Consider the following 17,862-nt stretch of genomic DNA (forward strand, 5'->3'; position numbering starts at 1 on the left):
GAATTTAGCTTCTTATATTTTTTTTCACAGGTAAAGAATAGTTATAGGAAATTTTCAGTAACATTTGTTACAAATATACTGTTTTGAACATTATCCTATAAGTCTTCTCATGTACTTACAAAAAGGATCACATGTATAATATTCTTTAAAATTTAGTGCTAGGAAAAACTCTGCTTCCTTTTTCTTATATCAAGGTCTATATAATTCATGTAACTTCTGCTTCTGACTGTCGTTATTAAATTCATAGACAAAATTGAAAATCAGTCAACAGTTTTGTATTCAATACTCACATTTTTCTTTTCCTTGGTCCTGGTTTTCTATTTATATTTCTAATTTATGTGCCACCAAATTATTTATCTATCTTACAAATTGTCCTCAATAATTCATAGACAAAATCACAGTAAAAGTGGACTTGTCTATAAAATGCAACTATTTTGGCCTTGCTCTTTACATATATGACCTAAAATAAATCTTAATCTCTCACTGTCTCTATTTATCTGTCAAACAGAACTATTAATAGCTATGGAATCTGACTGAAGCTCAATTACATAAAATGAAATAATAGGCAGAAAAATACTTTTCAAACACTATAGAAGAGCCATATCAATGAAGCAACATTGTGACCATTACAACCTAAAAAGGTATTTGGGTTTATTTATTGTGAGTTCGGTGTAGCTCAATGTTAGTTCAATGAAGTGATTAAGAATTTGACGTTTGGAATAATCTTTGTTTGAATCCAAAAAAAAGAAAAGAAAAAAAAAATTGAGCTTCAGAGAGCCAGCGGTTTTTATCCATCAACTAATAACTTTTAAGAAATATTACTTTATTTGGCTACACCAGGTCTAGTGTGGCCCACAGGATCCTTTTAGCTGTGGCATGGAAACTCTTTGTTGCAGCATATGGGATCTAGTTCCCCAACCAGGGATCAAACGCCAGGCCCCCTACACTGGGAGGCTGGAGTCTTAGCCATTGGACCATCAGGGAAGTCCCCATCAATTAATAATTAATGACCTGGCCCAACTTCTCTTTAGGACTTTGTTCCCTTATCTATACAATGAGAATAATCCTAAAGCCTAACCCTCATTGAATCGCAGGATTAAATTAATATATATTATCTCACTGGTTCTCATAACTTCAAATACCATCTGTATGCAGGTGGGTTCTAAACATGTTACGTGACTTCAGCCTCTCCCTTAAATTCCAAACTCAAATATCCAATGCCTATTAACATCTCCAGTTGATTTTCTAGTAGACATGTCAAATGTAACATGTCCAAAATAGGGGTCCTCCATCTCCCCCCATCATAACCTTTCACATTCTTCTCCTGCCATCTTCCCCATATCAGTTCCAGAGATGCTGTTCTCCTGATTGTACAGTCCCAAATCTTAGAGCTCTCCGTGCTTATTCTAGGGATTTTTTCTGGCTGTGTCATGTCTTAGTTATAACACGTGGGATCTTTCGCTGCAGCACACGGATTCTCAAGCTGTGGCACATGGGCTCCGTTGCTCCACCGCATGTGGGATCTTAGTTCTCTGACCAGGGATGGAAACTGCACCCCCTGCATTGCAGGGTGGGCTCTTAACCACTGGACCACCAGGGAAGTTCCAATATGCTTTTAAAAAGATCTATATGAAGAAACTTTACTTTGAAATTTTTATAGGATATAGTTGATTTACAATGTTGTCTTAGTTTCAAGTATACAACCAAGTGAATTAGTTCTACATATACATTTATCCACCCTTTTTTAGATTATTTTCCCGTATAGGTGATTACAGTGTATGGAGTAGACTTCCCTGTGCTATACAGTAGGTGCTTATTAGTTACCTATTTTATATATCAGTTCAGTTCAGTCACATAGTCATGTCTGACTTTTTGCAACCCCATGGACTGCAGCACAGCAGGCTTCCCTGTCCATCACCAACTCCCCAAGCTTGCTCAAACTCATGTCCATCAAGTCGGTGATGCCATCCAACCATCTCATCCTTTGTTGTCCCCTTCTCCTCCAGCCTTCAATCTTTTCCTAAAATCTGGGAAAGATTTTATATACAGTGGTGTGTATATGTCAATTCCAGGCTTCCAATTTATCCCTGCCCTCATGTTAAACCCTGGTAACCATGTTTGTTTTCTATATCTGTAACTCTATCCCTGAGCTTGTCTATCATAACACTTAACAAAATTTAGAATTATATATATTTGTATATAGTGGTTATTTGTTTCTATTTTCCTTGCCTTCTCTATCAGCATGTAAGCTCCACTTAGGCAAAAATCAAATCTGTTTGATCTATTCCTACAGACCTAATGTCACCCCCATAGAGTAAGCTCTGAGTGACTGAACAAATAAATCTCATTTTTCTTTCCACATCATCACTGAAGAGATGGAAGCATTGTTGTTGGGTATGAAGTTGTTGGTTCCAGCAGCACATCTGAGCTCCTGTCGGGCATTGAGCAGATGGTTGAGAAAGCTAAGACATATCTGCGCCAGCTGTATGCACTTGAAGAAAATTCTTTCAGAGTGTTCGGAGAAGGTAATGTTGGATTCTGTAGAATTAGGTTACCTGTATATAGGCTCAGACACTCAGTCATGTGGGACTCTTTGTTCCCCAGTGGACTGTAGCCCGCCAGGTCCTTCTGTCCATGGGATTTTCCAGGCAAGAATAATGGAATGGGCTGCCATTTCCTCCTCCAGGAGATCTTCCCAGACCAAGGATTGAACCTGCATCCCTTCGTCTCCTGCATCAGCAGGTGGATTCTTTATCACTGAGCCACCTGGGAAGCTCCAGGGAAGTAGGCTGGGGGAGCCTAATTAGTAGATTATGTATTGGAGATGTTCCCAAAATAGAATTGTTCTAAGACTGACTTTACCAAGCAGCTGTTCCCTCCCCCGCCCAACTCCCGCCAGGATGAAACTCAATTTCAGCTGACTATTTCAGACTATTTCAGACTCTTGCTCATGGGTGATCTGACCTCTTATTCTTAATGTAAATGTCATGCAAGACTGATTCACTGCAGGCTCTGTTGGAAATGACTCAGCAATAGTTTACTGGTGTCCATGTTGAAAGAGCCCTGGGGCTGATGACATTCCTAAATTATAATCCAAGGGACCCAGGAAAGAATGTATTTTTTTTTTCAGGTCTTTCACATACACAAACACACACAGAAATACACAGGCACACACACTCCACTTCATTTCTTCAAATGTTTGAAAAATTCTTTACATTCAATTTCAATCTCTCTTACCAAGATTTTTGCCACTTTGAACATCTATCCAACAAATATTTACAAAGTGTACAAAGAGCTTAGACACTTACGACAGAGCAGTGGGGAAAAGAAACAAAAATCACAGCCCTTGTGGTTCTTCCTTCTCCCAGTCACGATCATGGTAAGAACCTATTATGAAGGGCCTGGTGCAAGGGGAACTAAGTGGTTGGTCATGAAGAAGCTTTTAAAGGGGAACAGAGTAGGACATGTCACCCCCAAATGGCAACTGCCTATCTTTTAACCTTATCATGCCTATTTTGTCCTATAGTATCTTGAAGCTTATCTGTATTTTAGCATGCCCTTAAAGAGGGTAAATATTTTCTGGGCGTGATCACACCTTGGCTTGTTTTCAGTGAATACTTACTATTTGATAGGTCACTAAAAGCCAGATTGTTGGCCTAGACTACATACCTGGAGGGAAAGGGGGCCAGCCTTGGGGAGGGCAGAACATCAGGAAAGAGGAAAAGGGACTGATGGGGGTAAAGCTGGACATCAAAAATAAACTTCTTCTACTCCTGAATTTTGCCTAGGTTTGGCTCTGAAAGTATGACTTCTAAAGCACTGCTATTAATACATAGTTTATAGAGAGTGTCAAGACATTCTTCTACTGTGTTTCTATTCTTTTCTCTATTTCTCTGTTTCTATTGTTTTCCAGCCCAGTGTAACAGCATTGCCTTTGGATTTGGGTCTGAGAATGACGAGTACACTCTTCCCTGTAGCCTCGGCTACATCGGAAGCATCACGGTCAGGTGCCAACCCTCTGGGTGGCATATCCTCGAGGAGATGTGTGTGCTCTCTGAGCTGGAAGAACTGAAGAAGGTAAAACAAAAAAAAGGCATTTCCACTTTGCAGACTTGCCCTGCTTTTGAGTTTCACAGTGGGTGTCTCCAGTGAACCCTCCTGGGGGTAGGTAATATGTATCAGTTTGTCTCATTGGTCAGATGTCGGTGACGTCAGACCCTGGGAAACCCAGGAAGTGTAAGCATGAGTAGTGAGCCTAAGTGGCAGCTGAGAATGTCAGAAATGTCAGACTGGATGGTTTTCAGGGGAGGGTGCTGCAGAAGTGTGAATCAATGTGGTGGAGGGCTACTATAGATGGCAGAACAGCAACTAAATCCAGAAAGCCTGAGAATTAAAGATCTAAGTGAAGGTGTTAAGTCAGAAGCCATAACCTTAGTACAAGTGAAGATGTACATGTGTTAGAAATGGGGGTAGGGAGTGGGTCAGCCAGAGATGAACCATAGAGCATGAGAGAACTGCAATTGCTCTCCAGGGCCATGCACCTTACCAATTTCCTTCTATAGACTGGAAAAGGAGAGACTAGGGGGCTAATGGTCCCTCAGGTGGCAACAGTGTTGAACTAGAAATGTGGTCACTGGATTAGGGCTATGACCTTCATATGATGCTCTCTTGGGAAGATTCAAGTACTTAAGACTTGATAAATAGAAAAATGGAAGCAAATGGTGAGGAGTTAAAACTCAGTTAAAAGGGACTCCAAGACCAGTTCACAGATATGGTCCTGCAAATAGACCTTCATAGTGAACAGAGCTTCAGTCCCAGCTAGAGACCCCACTTCAGAAGCAGAGAACCCACCATGGTATTCACCAAGGAACTATGGAAGCTTTACCCTCCGTTTCTGGACCTTTCTTATCTGTAAACTTGGGAGGGAGATTGGAGCAGATGACTTCTGGGGCTTATCCTTATTCTTGCTGTCTTTGCCTCAGCTCAGGACATAAACCATAGCTGGGACTAGGCCACCCCAGGGTATAAGGACAAGCAGATCCCAGGTGCTGAGGCAGAGTACAGCTCTGTCAACTGAGAAGAGTAAAAAGGAAAACAGGGATCTGGGTTCCTGGGTTGACAGGCTTTGAGTAAGGAGAATATCCCTTCTAGGTGCCTTCCAAATTAGCTCAGTGTTGTGGAAGCAGGTGGGAACCTCAAGGAAAAAGTAAAACCCCAAATCCAGTGACCAAGTGTAGTCAAATCTCCACGTACATCCCTTTAAATCCTCTATAGCAATGGTCCCTAACCTTTTTGGCACTAGGGACCGATTTGGAAGGCAATTTTCTCATGAACTGGGAGGTAGAGGAATGGTTTCTGGGTGATTTAAGCACATTACCTTATTGTGCACTTTATTTCTATTATTATTACATCAGCTCCACCTCAGATCACCAGGCATTAGATTCTGGAGGTTGGGGACCCCTGCTCTACAGGGATTTCGCAGCATAGTAAACGGATATAACATTTGGTGCCAAGCAGACCATGCCTTTTCCACTTCCTAGCCGGGTACTGTTTGGAAAGTCACTGAATCTCACTTCAGGTTCTGTATAATTAGGGTAATAATTTATATAAAAATACTTTTTAATGAAACTCTTCAAATTTTAATTTCCTTAATCAAAATGAAAATAATCATGGTACCTCCTTTAAAGGGTAGTGTAAGGAAAGCTGAAACTCCAATACTTGGGCCACCTCATGCGAAGAGTTAACTCATTGGAAAAGACTAATGCTGGGAGGGATTGGGGGCAGGAGGAGAAGGGGACGACAGAGGATGAGATGGCTGGATGGCATCACCGACTCGATGGACATGAGTTTGGGTGAACTCTGGGAGTTGATGATGGACAGGGAGGCCTGGCATGCTGCAGTTCATGGGGTCGCAAAGAGTCAGACACGAATGAGCAACTGAACTGAACTGAACTGAACTGAAGGATTAAATCAAATCAGTGAATCCCCAGTAAAGCATTTAGAACAGTGTATGGGAAATAGCACTGAATGACAGCCACCGTAATGTTATTGTCATTGTTATATGGTTATCCTAGGTTATCATGCACCATACAAATGTTAGTTATATGTGGCCATGAAACTGATTTAAGTCTGATGAAGCAAAAGCATTACATTGTTTCCTAGAAGGTAACCATTTCTGTTCCTAGAATTCAAGTGAGCTGGCCAACAACGATACTGACACGGAGGCAGCTGTGTCGTCTCTGGTGCAGAAGCTTTCGATGGTCATTCAGCAAAACCCATCAACCACAGCTGGGAACCTGGCTTCCGTGGTGTCAATTCTGGGCAGTATCTCATCTCTGAAAAAAAGCTTCACGGTGTCCAATTCAACAATGGAGGTAAAGTCTGCATGAGCTCGAACAGCTCACTTTAAACGCTCAATCGGGTAGGAGGAATGGCAGAAGCCCCAGTTGATGAGATGTTGTTGAAAAGGACCAAAGAGCCATGTAACAGTCTTTGTGTGAGCTTCGCTGCTTCCTCTGCAATGTATAAGAAACCCCAGGATTCAATTATGTGTGTACAAAGTAAGAGGGAGCTGCCTCCAGGCAGGCCGCCTGGGTGGCACCTGGCTAAGGGAAAGGTATAAGTCTCTGCCCTACGAGACATTGAATGACACAGGTGCCAACTTTTTGATACTTAATATTGAGTCTGCAGTTTTTCCTTCCTGTGGCTATAAACTCTGACTCTAGTATATTATATTTAGTATATTTTAAGAACTCCATTTTTTGAGTGGGGAATTCATGATTTAGTTTGGATATTTTAAAATTAAAAATTCCTCAAATAAGACATGCTCACTATAAGATATGCAAATAAACAAAAAGAAAAATAAGTGATACGTACTCTTGTCACTCTAGAATGGCCACTGCTTACACTGTAGGTGTTATCTCAGTGCCTAGAAGATTGACAAGGGATGCATAGCAGGTACTCAATAACTATTTGTTAAATAAACATCTTTCCAAAAATTTTGGATGTGTGCATTTTATATGTTAAAGCATATAATACTTTACAAAATTGGGTTTTATATTATGTACACTGTTATATAATCACACAATGGTCCTTAACTATATAAGGTAAACATTATATGTCAGAAGTGACATTAAATGTGAATAAGTTCAACTCCCTGAAATAAAGATGCTCAGATTTGTTTTTTTCAAAAAGTCTGACTATGTACTGTTAATGAGACCAAATAAAACAAAATGATACACAAAAAAAGCTAAAAATGAAATGAAGGGGAAAATAGAGCTGCAAACACAAACCAAAAGAAAGCAGAGATTGCTGAAAGCAGTAAAAGAAACCCACTATGGGATTTGAGCCAGGAGTCACAGAGGGCTCAGGGTGAGACTCAGCTAGAGTGACAGATGCCCACAGCAGATGCCTGGGGACCAGAGCTGTTAAGAGTGAGTGAGGGTCCTGGGGGAGAAAACATTGCCTTTCAGGGATGTTTGGAAAAGAAATGTCTTAAACTAAGAATGACCCTTAAAACCCACAACTCAATTCAAGGCTTCCTTGTTGCATGTCCAGGGTTTAAGAATTTTTGTCTTTTAGTTTCCTCTGTTAATGTCATAAATATACATGAATTAAAGCTTGAACATTCGTGACATGAATTTAGAACTTCTGATGTTAGCAAAATAAACATAATATGGGAAAGGAGTTACAAAGAACGTCTCACTCTTGGACCCTCAGCCTGAGGAGTCGTGCAGTCCTGTTTGCTATCTCAGAAGGAAGAAAATGCACATTTTTCAGCCCCCAATGCAGCATTCTCCTCCTTCATGCCTAAACCCTGTTTGGCGTATGAATTCCTGGGAGGTGTTCAGCCTGGAACTGATGTGATTCTGTGGATCTTTTTTCCTTAGCCCAAAGCTTTCCCTGTGTGGAGCACCATGCTATATTTCACTGCTAAGTTTTAATATGTGATCCTCGATTGAGCCAATTCTCTGGGCAATTTTCTTGAGCTTAAGATTAATGACTATCCATCCACAGTCCCCTGACCAGTTTACTAAAAATCCAAATTGACTTTCATCTTTGTATTTTAGAATGTCATCAATATAGCTGATCACATCCTTAAATCAGCTTCGCTAACCAACTGGACGGTGTTACTGAAGAAAAAAAAGGATGCCAGTTCCCAGTTACTAGAATCACTGGAAAACATCAGCACTCTGGTACCTTCGACAGCTCTGCCTCTGAATTTTTCTCGAGACTTCATTAACTGGAAAGGGATTCCAGTATCTGCAAATCTCAGCAATCAAGGTTACAATTATGAAACTGAATTTCCCCCCCAAAATACTCCCAGTCCCATCACAGGCCATGTGTCTATTGGGCCAGGTCAATTCAAGAAGGACCTTCTACATTCTATCATCAGCATGACCTCCTTGACCCTGGGGAACATTCTACCCATTGCTGAAAATAAAAATGCTCAGGTTAATGGGCCCTTGATATCCATTATTATCCCAAACTCTTCCATCGAAGAAATTTCCCTGACTTTTTCTAAGATGAAATTGAATCTGAGTCAACCTCAATGTGTGTTTTGGGATTTCAGCCATTTGCAGTGGACAGATACCGGATGCCACCTAGAGAATGAAACTGCAAACTTGGTGACATGCTTCTGTACCCACCTGACCTCCTTCTCCGTGCTGATGTCCCCCATTGTCCCCCCTGCCATCGTCCCCATTGTGAAATGGATCACCTTTGTGGGACTGGGGGTCTCCATCGGAAGTCTCATCTTATGCCTGACCATCCAAGGTCTGTTTTGGAAGCAGGTCAACAAAAACCAAACCTCACACAGCCGTCACATCTGCATAGTGAACATAGCTCTGTGCCTCCTGATTGCAGACGTCTGGTTTATTGTTGCTGCCACGGTGGACACAAACTCTGGCGTCTGCACAGCTGCCGTGTTCTTTGCACACCTTTTCTACCTCTCCTTGTTCTTCTGGATGCTTCTGCTCGGGTTCCTGCTGGCATATCGGGTGATCTTCGTGTTCCATCACATGGCCACACCTTTGATGGTGGCCGTCGGGTTCTGCTTGGGCTACGGGTGCCCTCTCATTATATCCATCGTCACCTTTCTGGTCACGCAGCCCAGCAATGGCTACAAAAGGCAGGATGCATGTTGGCTTAACTGGTCCGATGGGAGCAAGCCTCTCTTGGCCTTTGCGGTTCCTGCCCTGACTATTGTGGCTGTAAATTTGGTGGTGGTGCTATTAGTTCTCACGAAGCTCTGGAGGCCAGCTGTTGGAGAAAGGCTGGCCCAGGACAACAAGGCCACTGCCAAGCGCATAGGGAGGAGCCTCCTCGTCCTGACCCCTCTTCTGGGGCTCACCTGGGGTTTCGGCATAGCAACAATGGTGGATAGCCAGAATCTGTCTTGGCACATTATTTTCGCATTTCTCAATGCATTCCAGGTAAGAACAATGAAAATAACCTATTGTATAATCAGGTAACTGGAGTGTAGAGAATTGAGGATGGGAAGACCACTCTGGAGATGATCTCATCTCCCTGCCTCCAGCAGGACTATTACAAACGAAACCGCCTGCAACAGTGAACAGAAGAAGATCCATTTTTTTCCCCAATAGTAAATATTAGGCTTCTTCAGTAATCCATTCCAGTGTTTTAAATGTTTGAATTCATGTAGCTAACACTCATCTCCCTTGCTGTTGACCCAGTCCTCTTTGTCTTGTGCTGATCTCTGTGAAGGCACATAGGGAAAGGGAAATAAATCAAGACTACTTTTGGAGTCTGAATGGTGTAAAGGAAGTCCCTAGCGTGCCACAGAGCAGTGCCTGGCCAACTGCAGGCAGCACTGTTTTTGTAAATAAAGTTTTATTGGACCACAGCCACACCAGTTCATTTGCATAGGATCTGTGGCTGTTTCCCTTACATGGACAGAACTGAGCAGTTGTAAGAATCTGGATGACCTGCAAAACCAGAAATATTTACTCTCTGACTCTTTAGAGAAAAGGTTTGTGGACCTCTGCTACCAAGCACGGGTTTTACACGCCATGATCAAGGAGTGTTCAGCAAGTAGGCGGGCAAAGTATTCCTTAGATTCGGAGAATCTGGAAGAGAGCCCTCGATCCTGGTTCAAGGAACATTGGCTGGGTCTCTTAACGCTGAACAATGTCTCAGGATAGTGGCGGTTAAATGTTTGTACTCTGGAGTTAAATAGCTGTAGGCTCACATATGTCATGTTATCCAACTATGTGACTGCTAACAAGTTATTTAATTTTTCTATCCTCAATTCTTTTATCTGGTAAGTGAAGTGAAGTGAAATCGCTCAGTTGTGTCTGACTCTTTGCAACCCCATGGACTCTAGCCCACCAGGCTCCTTGGTCCATGGGATTTTCCAGGCATGAATACTGGAGTGTGTTTTCATTTCCTTCTCCAGGGGATCTTCCCGACCCAGGGATCGAACCCAGGTCTCCCGCATTGTAGGCAGACACTTTACCGTCTGAGCTACCAGGAAAGCCCCTGGTAAACAGGGATAATATTCTCATCTGTGTGCTCTGGTGCTGGTGCTCAGTTGTGTCCAGCTCTTGAGACCCTGTGGACTGTAACCTGCCAGTCTCCTCTGTCCATGGGATTCTCCAGGCGAGAATACCGGAGTGGGTTGCCATTTCCTACTACAGGGGGTCTTCCCCACCCAGGGATGGAACCCAGGTCTCCTACATCTCCTGAATGGGCAGGTGGATTGTTTACCACTCTGCCACCTGGGAAACCCAATTATTACCTGTATCTTAGAGTAAATACGAGGGTTCAGTGAGATCACTCAGCATTTAGCACTGTGCCTGGCACAGAGTAAGTGGTCAGTAAAGGTCTCCAGAAAGCAGTTGGTTCTCCACCTACTTCAGCAAACCAGGGTATGTTTAGGTGGTGGCACAAGGGCTGTCATGGAGAGCACACACCTCATGGTGACAGGGTTAGGGAGCTTTCGTCCAGGGTCCTTGGTGACATGCTGTCTGAACAGGCACCAGCTGAGGGTGCTCCAACCAGGAGGAGGAGTTCAGGGTCCAAGAAAGACACTGCCGTGGATTCCCCAGAGGCTGGACTTCATGGAAAGCGTGCTGATATAGTCAATTTCCTCCACTTGGCCTTGGACTTCAGAGCTGGCTGACATCATAAGATGCTGAGTTGGCATTTGTTTAATGTCTAAAGAAAGCCTAAGACACAGAAGCAAATGGAAGTTCTTTATTTGGGGTTTAGGATGACACAAAGGGGAACATGAAGGTCCATGTGTGTTTCAAACTTTATTTACTCAATAATTTAATTAGCAACAACAACAAAAATGTTTGAGTACTTTGTGTTAATACAGGCACTGTGGAGGTTTCATAGTATCCTTGTTTTCAGGGAACCCACAGTCAATAGGGGGACAGACAAGGAAATAATTTCAATGTTGGAGAATAGAATAGAATAGTAATAATATAAAAACTTTCTTTTCTGGAAATGGAAGAGATAATACATGTGCTTTATTCCTTCATTTAAAGGGTCTTTTCATCTTGTGTTTTGGAATTCTCTTGGATAGTAAGGTATGTGTATTCATTTCTCTCTTCCTCCTTTAACCCAGGAATCTAATCCCTCCCCTTCAGTTCTAAGGTTCTTATTCATATATATAAGAGGTTAGACCATGGGTACTTTCATAAAAAAGTTCTATAATTTTACAAAAGGCAGGTTCAGTCAGGATACAAAGAAACTGAACACTCTTTGCTGATAATGGAGCTATAGTGAATCAACCACAGCATATAATGTGACCACTGTAGAAAAAAGGGGGAAACTTGATTTTACTTTCAAATTTTGACTTGGCATAATTAGCCTGCAAAAAAACTTTCCATATGCTGGAAAAGCCTATTTATTTCTATGTTTCTAGAATTTTATATAGTAAATATTTTGTAGCCTCTAACATGAAATAGAATTCTTAATGAAGGATGACTAATGCAAGTAAAAGATAGTAGAAAAAAACTTATACTACTTTCATTATTTTTCCAAGCTTTTAGCAATTCTGCCGAGAGAAGTAAAGATAGTAATTAATAAATGTAGCCTTTGCTTTAATAAGAAGATAAGGGTATTTTATAATTATTATAATTGTTGTTGTACATGCCCCCAAATCCCTGTTTACAAAGAAGTAATTTACTTTCTTCTGGATTGGAAGGAAATAATTAAATAAAAATAAATAATTCCGTGGTTTTCACCATTTAGTCGGTGAGGAGACTCTTCACTTCAAAGATAAACTTCAAGTTAGCAATTATTGCCAATTACTAATGTCTAGAATCTGAATTATTATAGCTTTTGGTACTGTTATTTTTTGTTTCATTCTAGATTTTTTTATAAGAAAAGACATAAAAGAAAAACCCTTTCATCAGATCCCTATGCTTATAGTCTATTAAATACCGCTGGGGAATACTATTACTAATTAACAATTTTACTAGTTTTGTATTTGATATGTCTATGTATGACTGCATATGGGTAGCTCCTCAATATATCTTTTTTGCCCTATAGCTGCGACAGGTGCTGCTCAACAAGTTGTCTCCTTTAAGCTGTTGGGACCAGGCATCAAAGGTAATTATCTCCTGCTACCATGGAGGCAATTCGTGAAGTTCTGTACTTTTTACACAGTCCCACAGCAGGCCCAGTTTTGTGTAAACCCACTTAGTTTCTGTTGCCATTATATTCCTGGTATCTGGCACGATGTCCAGCAAACAGTTAATATTCACCAGAAAGTTTTTCAGTAAGTGAGTGAATGAATGAATTCAAATGTGTGGAAAGCTTCAAAGATGCTCAGGCATGGGGGTCTGCGGTGTTCTTGTGAGAAAATTCATTTGAAGAGTATCACTTGCTGTAGTCTGACTTGTTTTCCAACATCTAGAATCAGTAGGGTCCTTTTCTCTGCCTAACTTTCTGCCTAATCTCCTGTAGACCCCTTTTCCTTCTCCAGAAAAGCAGAATGGGAAGTCTTCATTAACTTCTAATATAAAAAATTCTCTTTGAATTTTCTGTCTTATGCTGGTATAACAAACTTTGTCCCTTGCAATTTTAGCTCTTTAGTCCACAAACTGCCAAGTTGTATGGAGACAGGATTTCTGTTTTCATTCTTTGCCACAAAAGTGCAATCCATGTAAGGAACCGTACAGTTAGAAACAAAAGTACTTGCCTCCCTATTTTGTATTTTTGACATTACCTCATACTTTTATCTTTCAGTAAGACATGGAGGGTCTTTCAGAAAGGATTCTAAAGCAGAAATTTCTGTGTCTGATAAAAATCAACTGACCTAAGTGCATGAAAAAAATACATAGATATTTAGAGGGTTTTTTTTTTAATATGGGATAATATAAATTTTTGAAATAAAGAAACAGTGAGGCAATCCCATCACTTCATGGCAAATAGATGGGGAAACAGTGGAGACAGTGTCAAACTTTATTTTTGGGGCTCCAAAATCATTGCAGATGGTTATTGCAGCCATGAAATTAAAAGACGCTTACTCCTTGGAAGGAAAGTTATGACCAAACTAGATAGTATATTCAAAAGCAGAGACATTACTTTGCCAACAAAGGTCCATCTAGTCAAGGCTATGGTTCTTCCAGTAGTCATGTATGGATGTGAGAGTTGGACTGTGAAGAAAGCTGAGCACTGAAGAATTGATGCTTTTGAACTGTGGTGTTGGAGAAGACTCTTGAGAGTCCCTTGGACTCCAAGGAGATCCAACCAGTCCATTCTGAAGGAGATCAGTTCTGGGTGTTCTTTGGAAGGAATGATGCTGAAGCTGAAACTCCAGTACTTTGGCCACCTCATGTGAAGAGTTGACTCATTGGAAAAGACTCTGATGCTGAGAGGGATTGGGGGCAGGAGGAGAAGGGGACGACAGAGGATGAGATGGCTGGATAGCATCCCCGACTCGATGGACGTGAGTTTGAGTGAACTCCGGGAGTTGGTGATGGACAGGGAGGCCTGGCGTGCTGCGATTCATGGGGTCACAAAGAGTCGGACACGACTAAGTGACTGAACTGAACTGAACTGAGGCAATTAGTTTCTGGCATTAAAGTAACTTTCCTAGGTCTGCATTTCATTGGAGAGTGCTGTGAATTAGGATCCATGACTCAGGAATTGAGAGACCTGCTCTGTATTTCTGACTCTGTAGCCAACTGATTGTGTGATCATAGGAAAGTCACTTAGTACATTTTGGTCTCATATTCTCAAACTGTAAAAATTCAGGGTTGGACTAGTTACTCAAAGCAGAAGTCTAATGCTCTGTGATTTTAATTGTATGTCTTGATAATTGTATGTCTTGAAGAACTAACATGCCTTGAGCCAGAAAATGTGAAATTAATGAATCATTCTCTGCTATTAAGAAAAGAAGGCTCATTATTAGAGAAATACAAATCAAGACTACAATGAGGTACCATCTCACACCAGACAGAATGGCCATCATTGAAAAATCTACAAACAATAAATGCTGGAGAAGGTGTAGAGAAAAGGGAATTCTCTTGCATTGTCGGTCAGAATGTAAATTAATACTGTGGAGAACAGTATGGAGATTCCTTTAAAAACTAAGAATAAAACTACCATGGCTTCCACAGTGGCTCAAACTAAAAAATTTGCCTGCCAATATGGGACATCCAGGTTCCATCCTTGGGTCAGAAAGATCCCCTGGAGAAGGGAATGGCAACCCACTCCAGTATTCTTGCCTGGAGAATGCCATGGACAGAGGAACCTGGCATGCTATACTCCATGGGGTCACAAAGAGTCAGATACGACTAAGTGACTAACACTTTCACTTTTCTAAACTACCATATGACTGAACAATTCCACTAGTGAGCTGAGAAAACCATAATTGAAAAAGACAAATGTACCCCAAAGTTCATCGCAGCACTATTTACAATACCTAGGACATGGAAGCAATCTAGATGTCAATCAACAGATGAGTGGATAAAAAACATGTGGTACATAGGTACAATGGATTATTCAGTCAGTTCAGTTGCTCAGTTGTGTCCGACTCTTTGCAACCCCAAGGACTGCAGCACACCAGGCCTCCGTGTCCATCACCAACTTCTGGAATTTACTTAAACTCACGTCCATTGAGTCAGTGATGCCATCCAACCATCTCATCCTCTGTCGTCCCCTTCTCCTCCTGCCCTCAATCTTTCCCAGCATCAGGGTCTTTCGAATGAGTCAGTTCTTGGCATCAGGTGGCCTAAGTATTGGAGTTTCAGCTTCAACATCAGTCCTTCCAATGAATATTCAGGACTGATTTCCTTTAGGATGGACTGGTTGGATCTCCTTGCAGTCCAAGGGACTCTCAAGAGTCTTCTCCAACACCACAGTTCAAAAGCATCAATTCTTTGGCACTCAGTTTTCTTTATAGTCCAACTCTCACATCCATACATGATCACTGGAAAAACCATAGCCTTGACTAGATAGATGGACCTTTGTTGGCAAAGTAATGTCTCTGTTTTTTAATATGCTGTCTATGTTGGTCATAACTTTCCTTCCAAGGAGTAAGCGTCTTTTAATTTCATGGCTGCAGTCACCATCACAATGTCACAGTGGAATATTTTTCAGCCAGAAAAGGAATATGTCTGAGTCAGTTCTAATGAGGTGGGTGAACCTACAGCCTACTACACAGAGTGAAGTAAGTCAGAAAGAGAAAAACAAATATCAAATATTAACACATATATATGGAATCTAGGAAGATGGTGCTGATGAACCTATTTTCAGGGCAGCAATGGAGACATAGAATGCAGAGAACAGACTTGTAGACACAGTGGGGGAAGGAGAGGGTGGGGTGAATTGAGACAGTAGCCTTGAAACATACACATTGCCGTATGTAAAATAGAAAGCCAGAGGAAATTTGCTGTGTAACACAGGGAGCCCAAACCCAGTGCTCTGTGACAAGCTAGAGGGGTGGGATGGAGTGGGAGGGCGGCTCAAGAGGGAGGAGACATGTGTATGTTATGTATACCCATGGCTGATTTCAGGTTGATGTATGGCAAAAACCAACACAGTATTTTATCATATATCCTCCAATTATCCTCAAATCAAAAGTAAATTAAAAAAAAAAAAGGAAGGAGTTACAGCCTGTGTGACTGCATTAAAGACAATCCTTTAGTCAAGTAAGACAGGACACCCCCCACCCTACAAAGCAGGGAGTCAGAATTTTCCTCATTGGATAATCAAAGAAAGAAAAACACTCAAAAGTAGAATAAAGCAAACCCAAAAGTAAAGATTCCCAACAGGGTTTTTTTCTCCCTGTTTCTAATACAAAATGTTCACTTTTCAGAAGGCAGCCGTGGTCAGTGAGGGCTTTGCGTCTTCTCCATTTGTATTCCTCCAGTTTCACTTTCTGGAGAAGGCAATGGCAACCCACTCCAGTATCTCTTGCCTGGAAAATCCCATGGATGGAGGAGCCTGGTGGGCTGCTGTCTATGGGGTCGCACAGAGTCAGACATGGCTGAAGCAACTTAGCAGCAGCAGCAGCAGTTTCACTTTCAAATTAGGTGACAAAAATAAGATTTTTGTCTTCTGAGTAGGTGACAAAAATGAGATTTTCATCTTCTAAGAACATTTGGCTGAAGAAAAGATGAGCATTTGTAATCTTTTGAGGGAATCTGAATAAATAAGGAAGCACGTGAAAGAATACTCTGAATACCTAAGTAACTTGGTTTCCTTTGGTGCAGCAGAAGTTATCAGATTCATCTGTCACACTCAGATTCGAAAAGACTTTCAACCCATTCCAACAGAAAGGTGAGTAAAAACAGACCAACGTTTCCAAAGGGTAGGAAGAAAGAATATGCATCTGTCATGGGTAATTCACTTTAGATTCTGATCAAAATTCTTTGAATTTCAGATAAAGTTCAAGTGTCTTAACTTGAAAAAGCATTTCCCACCCCAAATGCTCAATGTGCTCATCCAAAAGCTTTGGGTCCTATTATCACTGCCACCAACCAGTCTGAGGGCTTTTGTGGGCAGTGGTGGGGGATAATATGTTATTTGTGTAATTAAAGGTCTTAGGGTTAAAATAAAGGAATGCATAGCTATACATGACAAAAGTTGCACCAAAATCAGCCTGAGGGCTTTTAACAAATCTCTTTACCTTTTTGGATATTGATTCCTCATCAGTAAAATGAAAAACCAAGAGACCACTAAGGTTCCTTCCAGCAGTAACATTCAGTGGTCTCAAACCTTTATCTCATCCCCCAGGATCTGAAAATGTGGGGTTTCTCTTCTCAAATGAGAGAAATACGAGAGATGTAAGCTTCGATGGCATTAATAAAATGCTGTCTACCCTAAGTTCTTCATGAGACTGTCCAGAATTGTAAAGAATTGCATAGGCTTACTCTAATTTTGATCTTAGCTTGTTCCAACATAACAGCAATAATTCTTATCCTCTTTTTCCTCTTTTAGGCTGCTACGTATTTTCGTATACTAGCGAATCCTCACACGACATCATGCTAACTCAGTTTTCATCAGCTGAACAAAGCGGGGAATCCTAAAATCAAGGATAATTTTTTTTTTTTAGTAAATCGACATTCAGAGCTCAATGTCAGTGAAGAAATGATATTCAATGGAATTTTTTGATTTAAAAATCTGGGAATAAAATAAAGAGCTTTCAGCAGCTTCATGACCACCATCTTTTATCTTCAATTAAATGGAGAGATTGACTTCTGTACGGTTTGATTTAAAGGAATTGCTTCATAAATATAGAAGATTAATTTTGTGTCAGAAATTTTGTCAGTTGTACTAGCTTCTCACTGCCACAAACTGTGGTTTCCTTTTTCATAAATTAGCATTATGCATGTGACATTTCCAGTTATCTGATTTGGAATGAGGAAATGTCATGAAATC

The 17,862-nt window shown here is 41.1% G+C and overlaps 1 protein-coding gene across 6 annotated transcripts in view; it reads left to right on the forward strand.

The window, feature by feature from the left end:
• ADGRF1 (adhesion G protein-coupled receptor F1) overlaps positions 1 to 17,632 on the forward strand; it is a 104,504-nt gene extending 86,872 nt beyond the window's left edge. For 5 of the 6 annotated variants that reach the window (XM_044929242.2, XM_044929247.2, XM_044929243.2 and 2 more), the window contains 8 exons: positions 2,374 to 2,525; positions 3,914 to 4,077; positions 6,186 to 6,374; positions 8,070 to 9,434; positions 11,514 to 11,555; positions 12,523 to 12,582; positions 16,695 to 16,761; positions 17,422 to 17,632. In XM_044929242.2, coding sequence (XP_044785177.2) covers positions 2,374 to 2,525; positions 3,914 to 4,077; positions 6,186 to 6,374; positions 8,070 to 9,434; positions 11,514 to 11,555; positions 12,523 to 12,582; positions 16,695 to 16,761; positions 17,422 to 17,510 — 2,128 coding nt within the window. In that variant the 3' untranslated portion in view covers positions 17,511 to 17,632. The remainder of the gene's footprint in view (positions 1 to 2,373; positions 2,526 to 3,913; positions 4,078 to 6,185; positions 6,375 to 8,069; positions 9,435 to 11,513; positions 11,556 to 12,522; positions 12,583 to 16,694; positions 16,762 to 17,421) is intronic. The other variant, XM_044929245.2, reaches the window with a different exon arrangement.
• Positions 17,633 to 17,862: the final 230 nt, after the last annotated feature.

This window comes from Bubalus bubalis, chromosome 2 (assembly GCF_019923935.1).
Source record: "Bubalus bubalis isolate 160015118507 breed Murrah chromosome 2, NDDB_SH_1, whole genome shotgun sequence".
Lineage (NCBI taxonomy): Eukaryota > Metazoa > Chordata > Mammalia > Artiodactyla > Bovidae > Bubalus > Bubalus bubalis.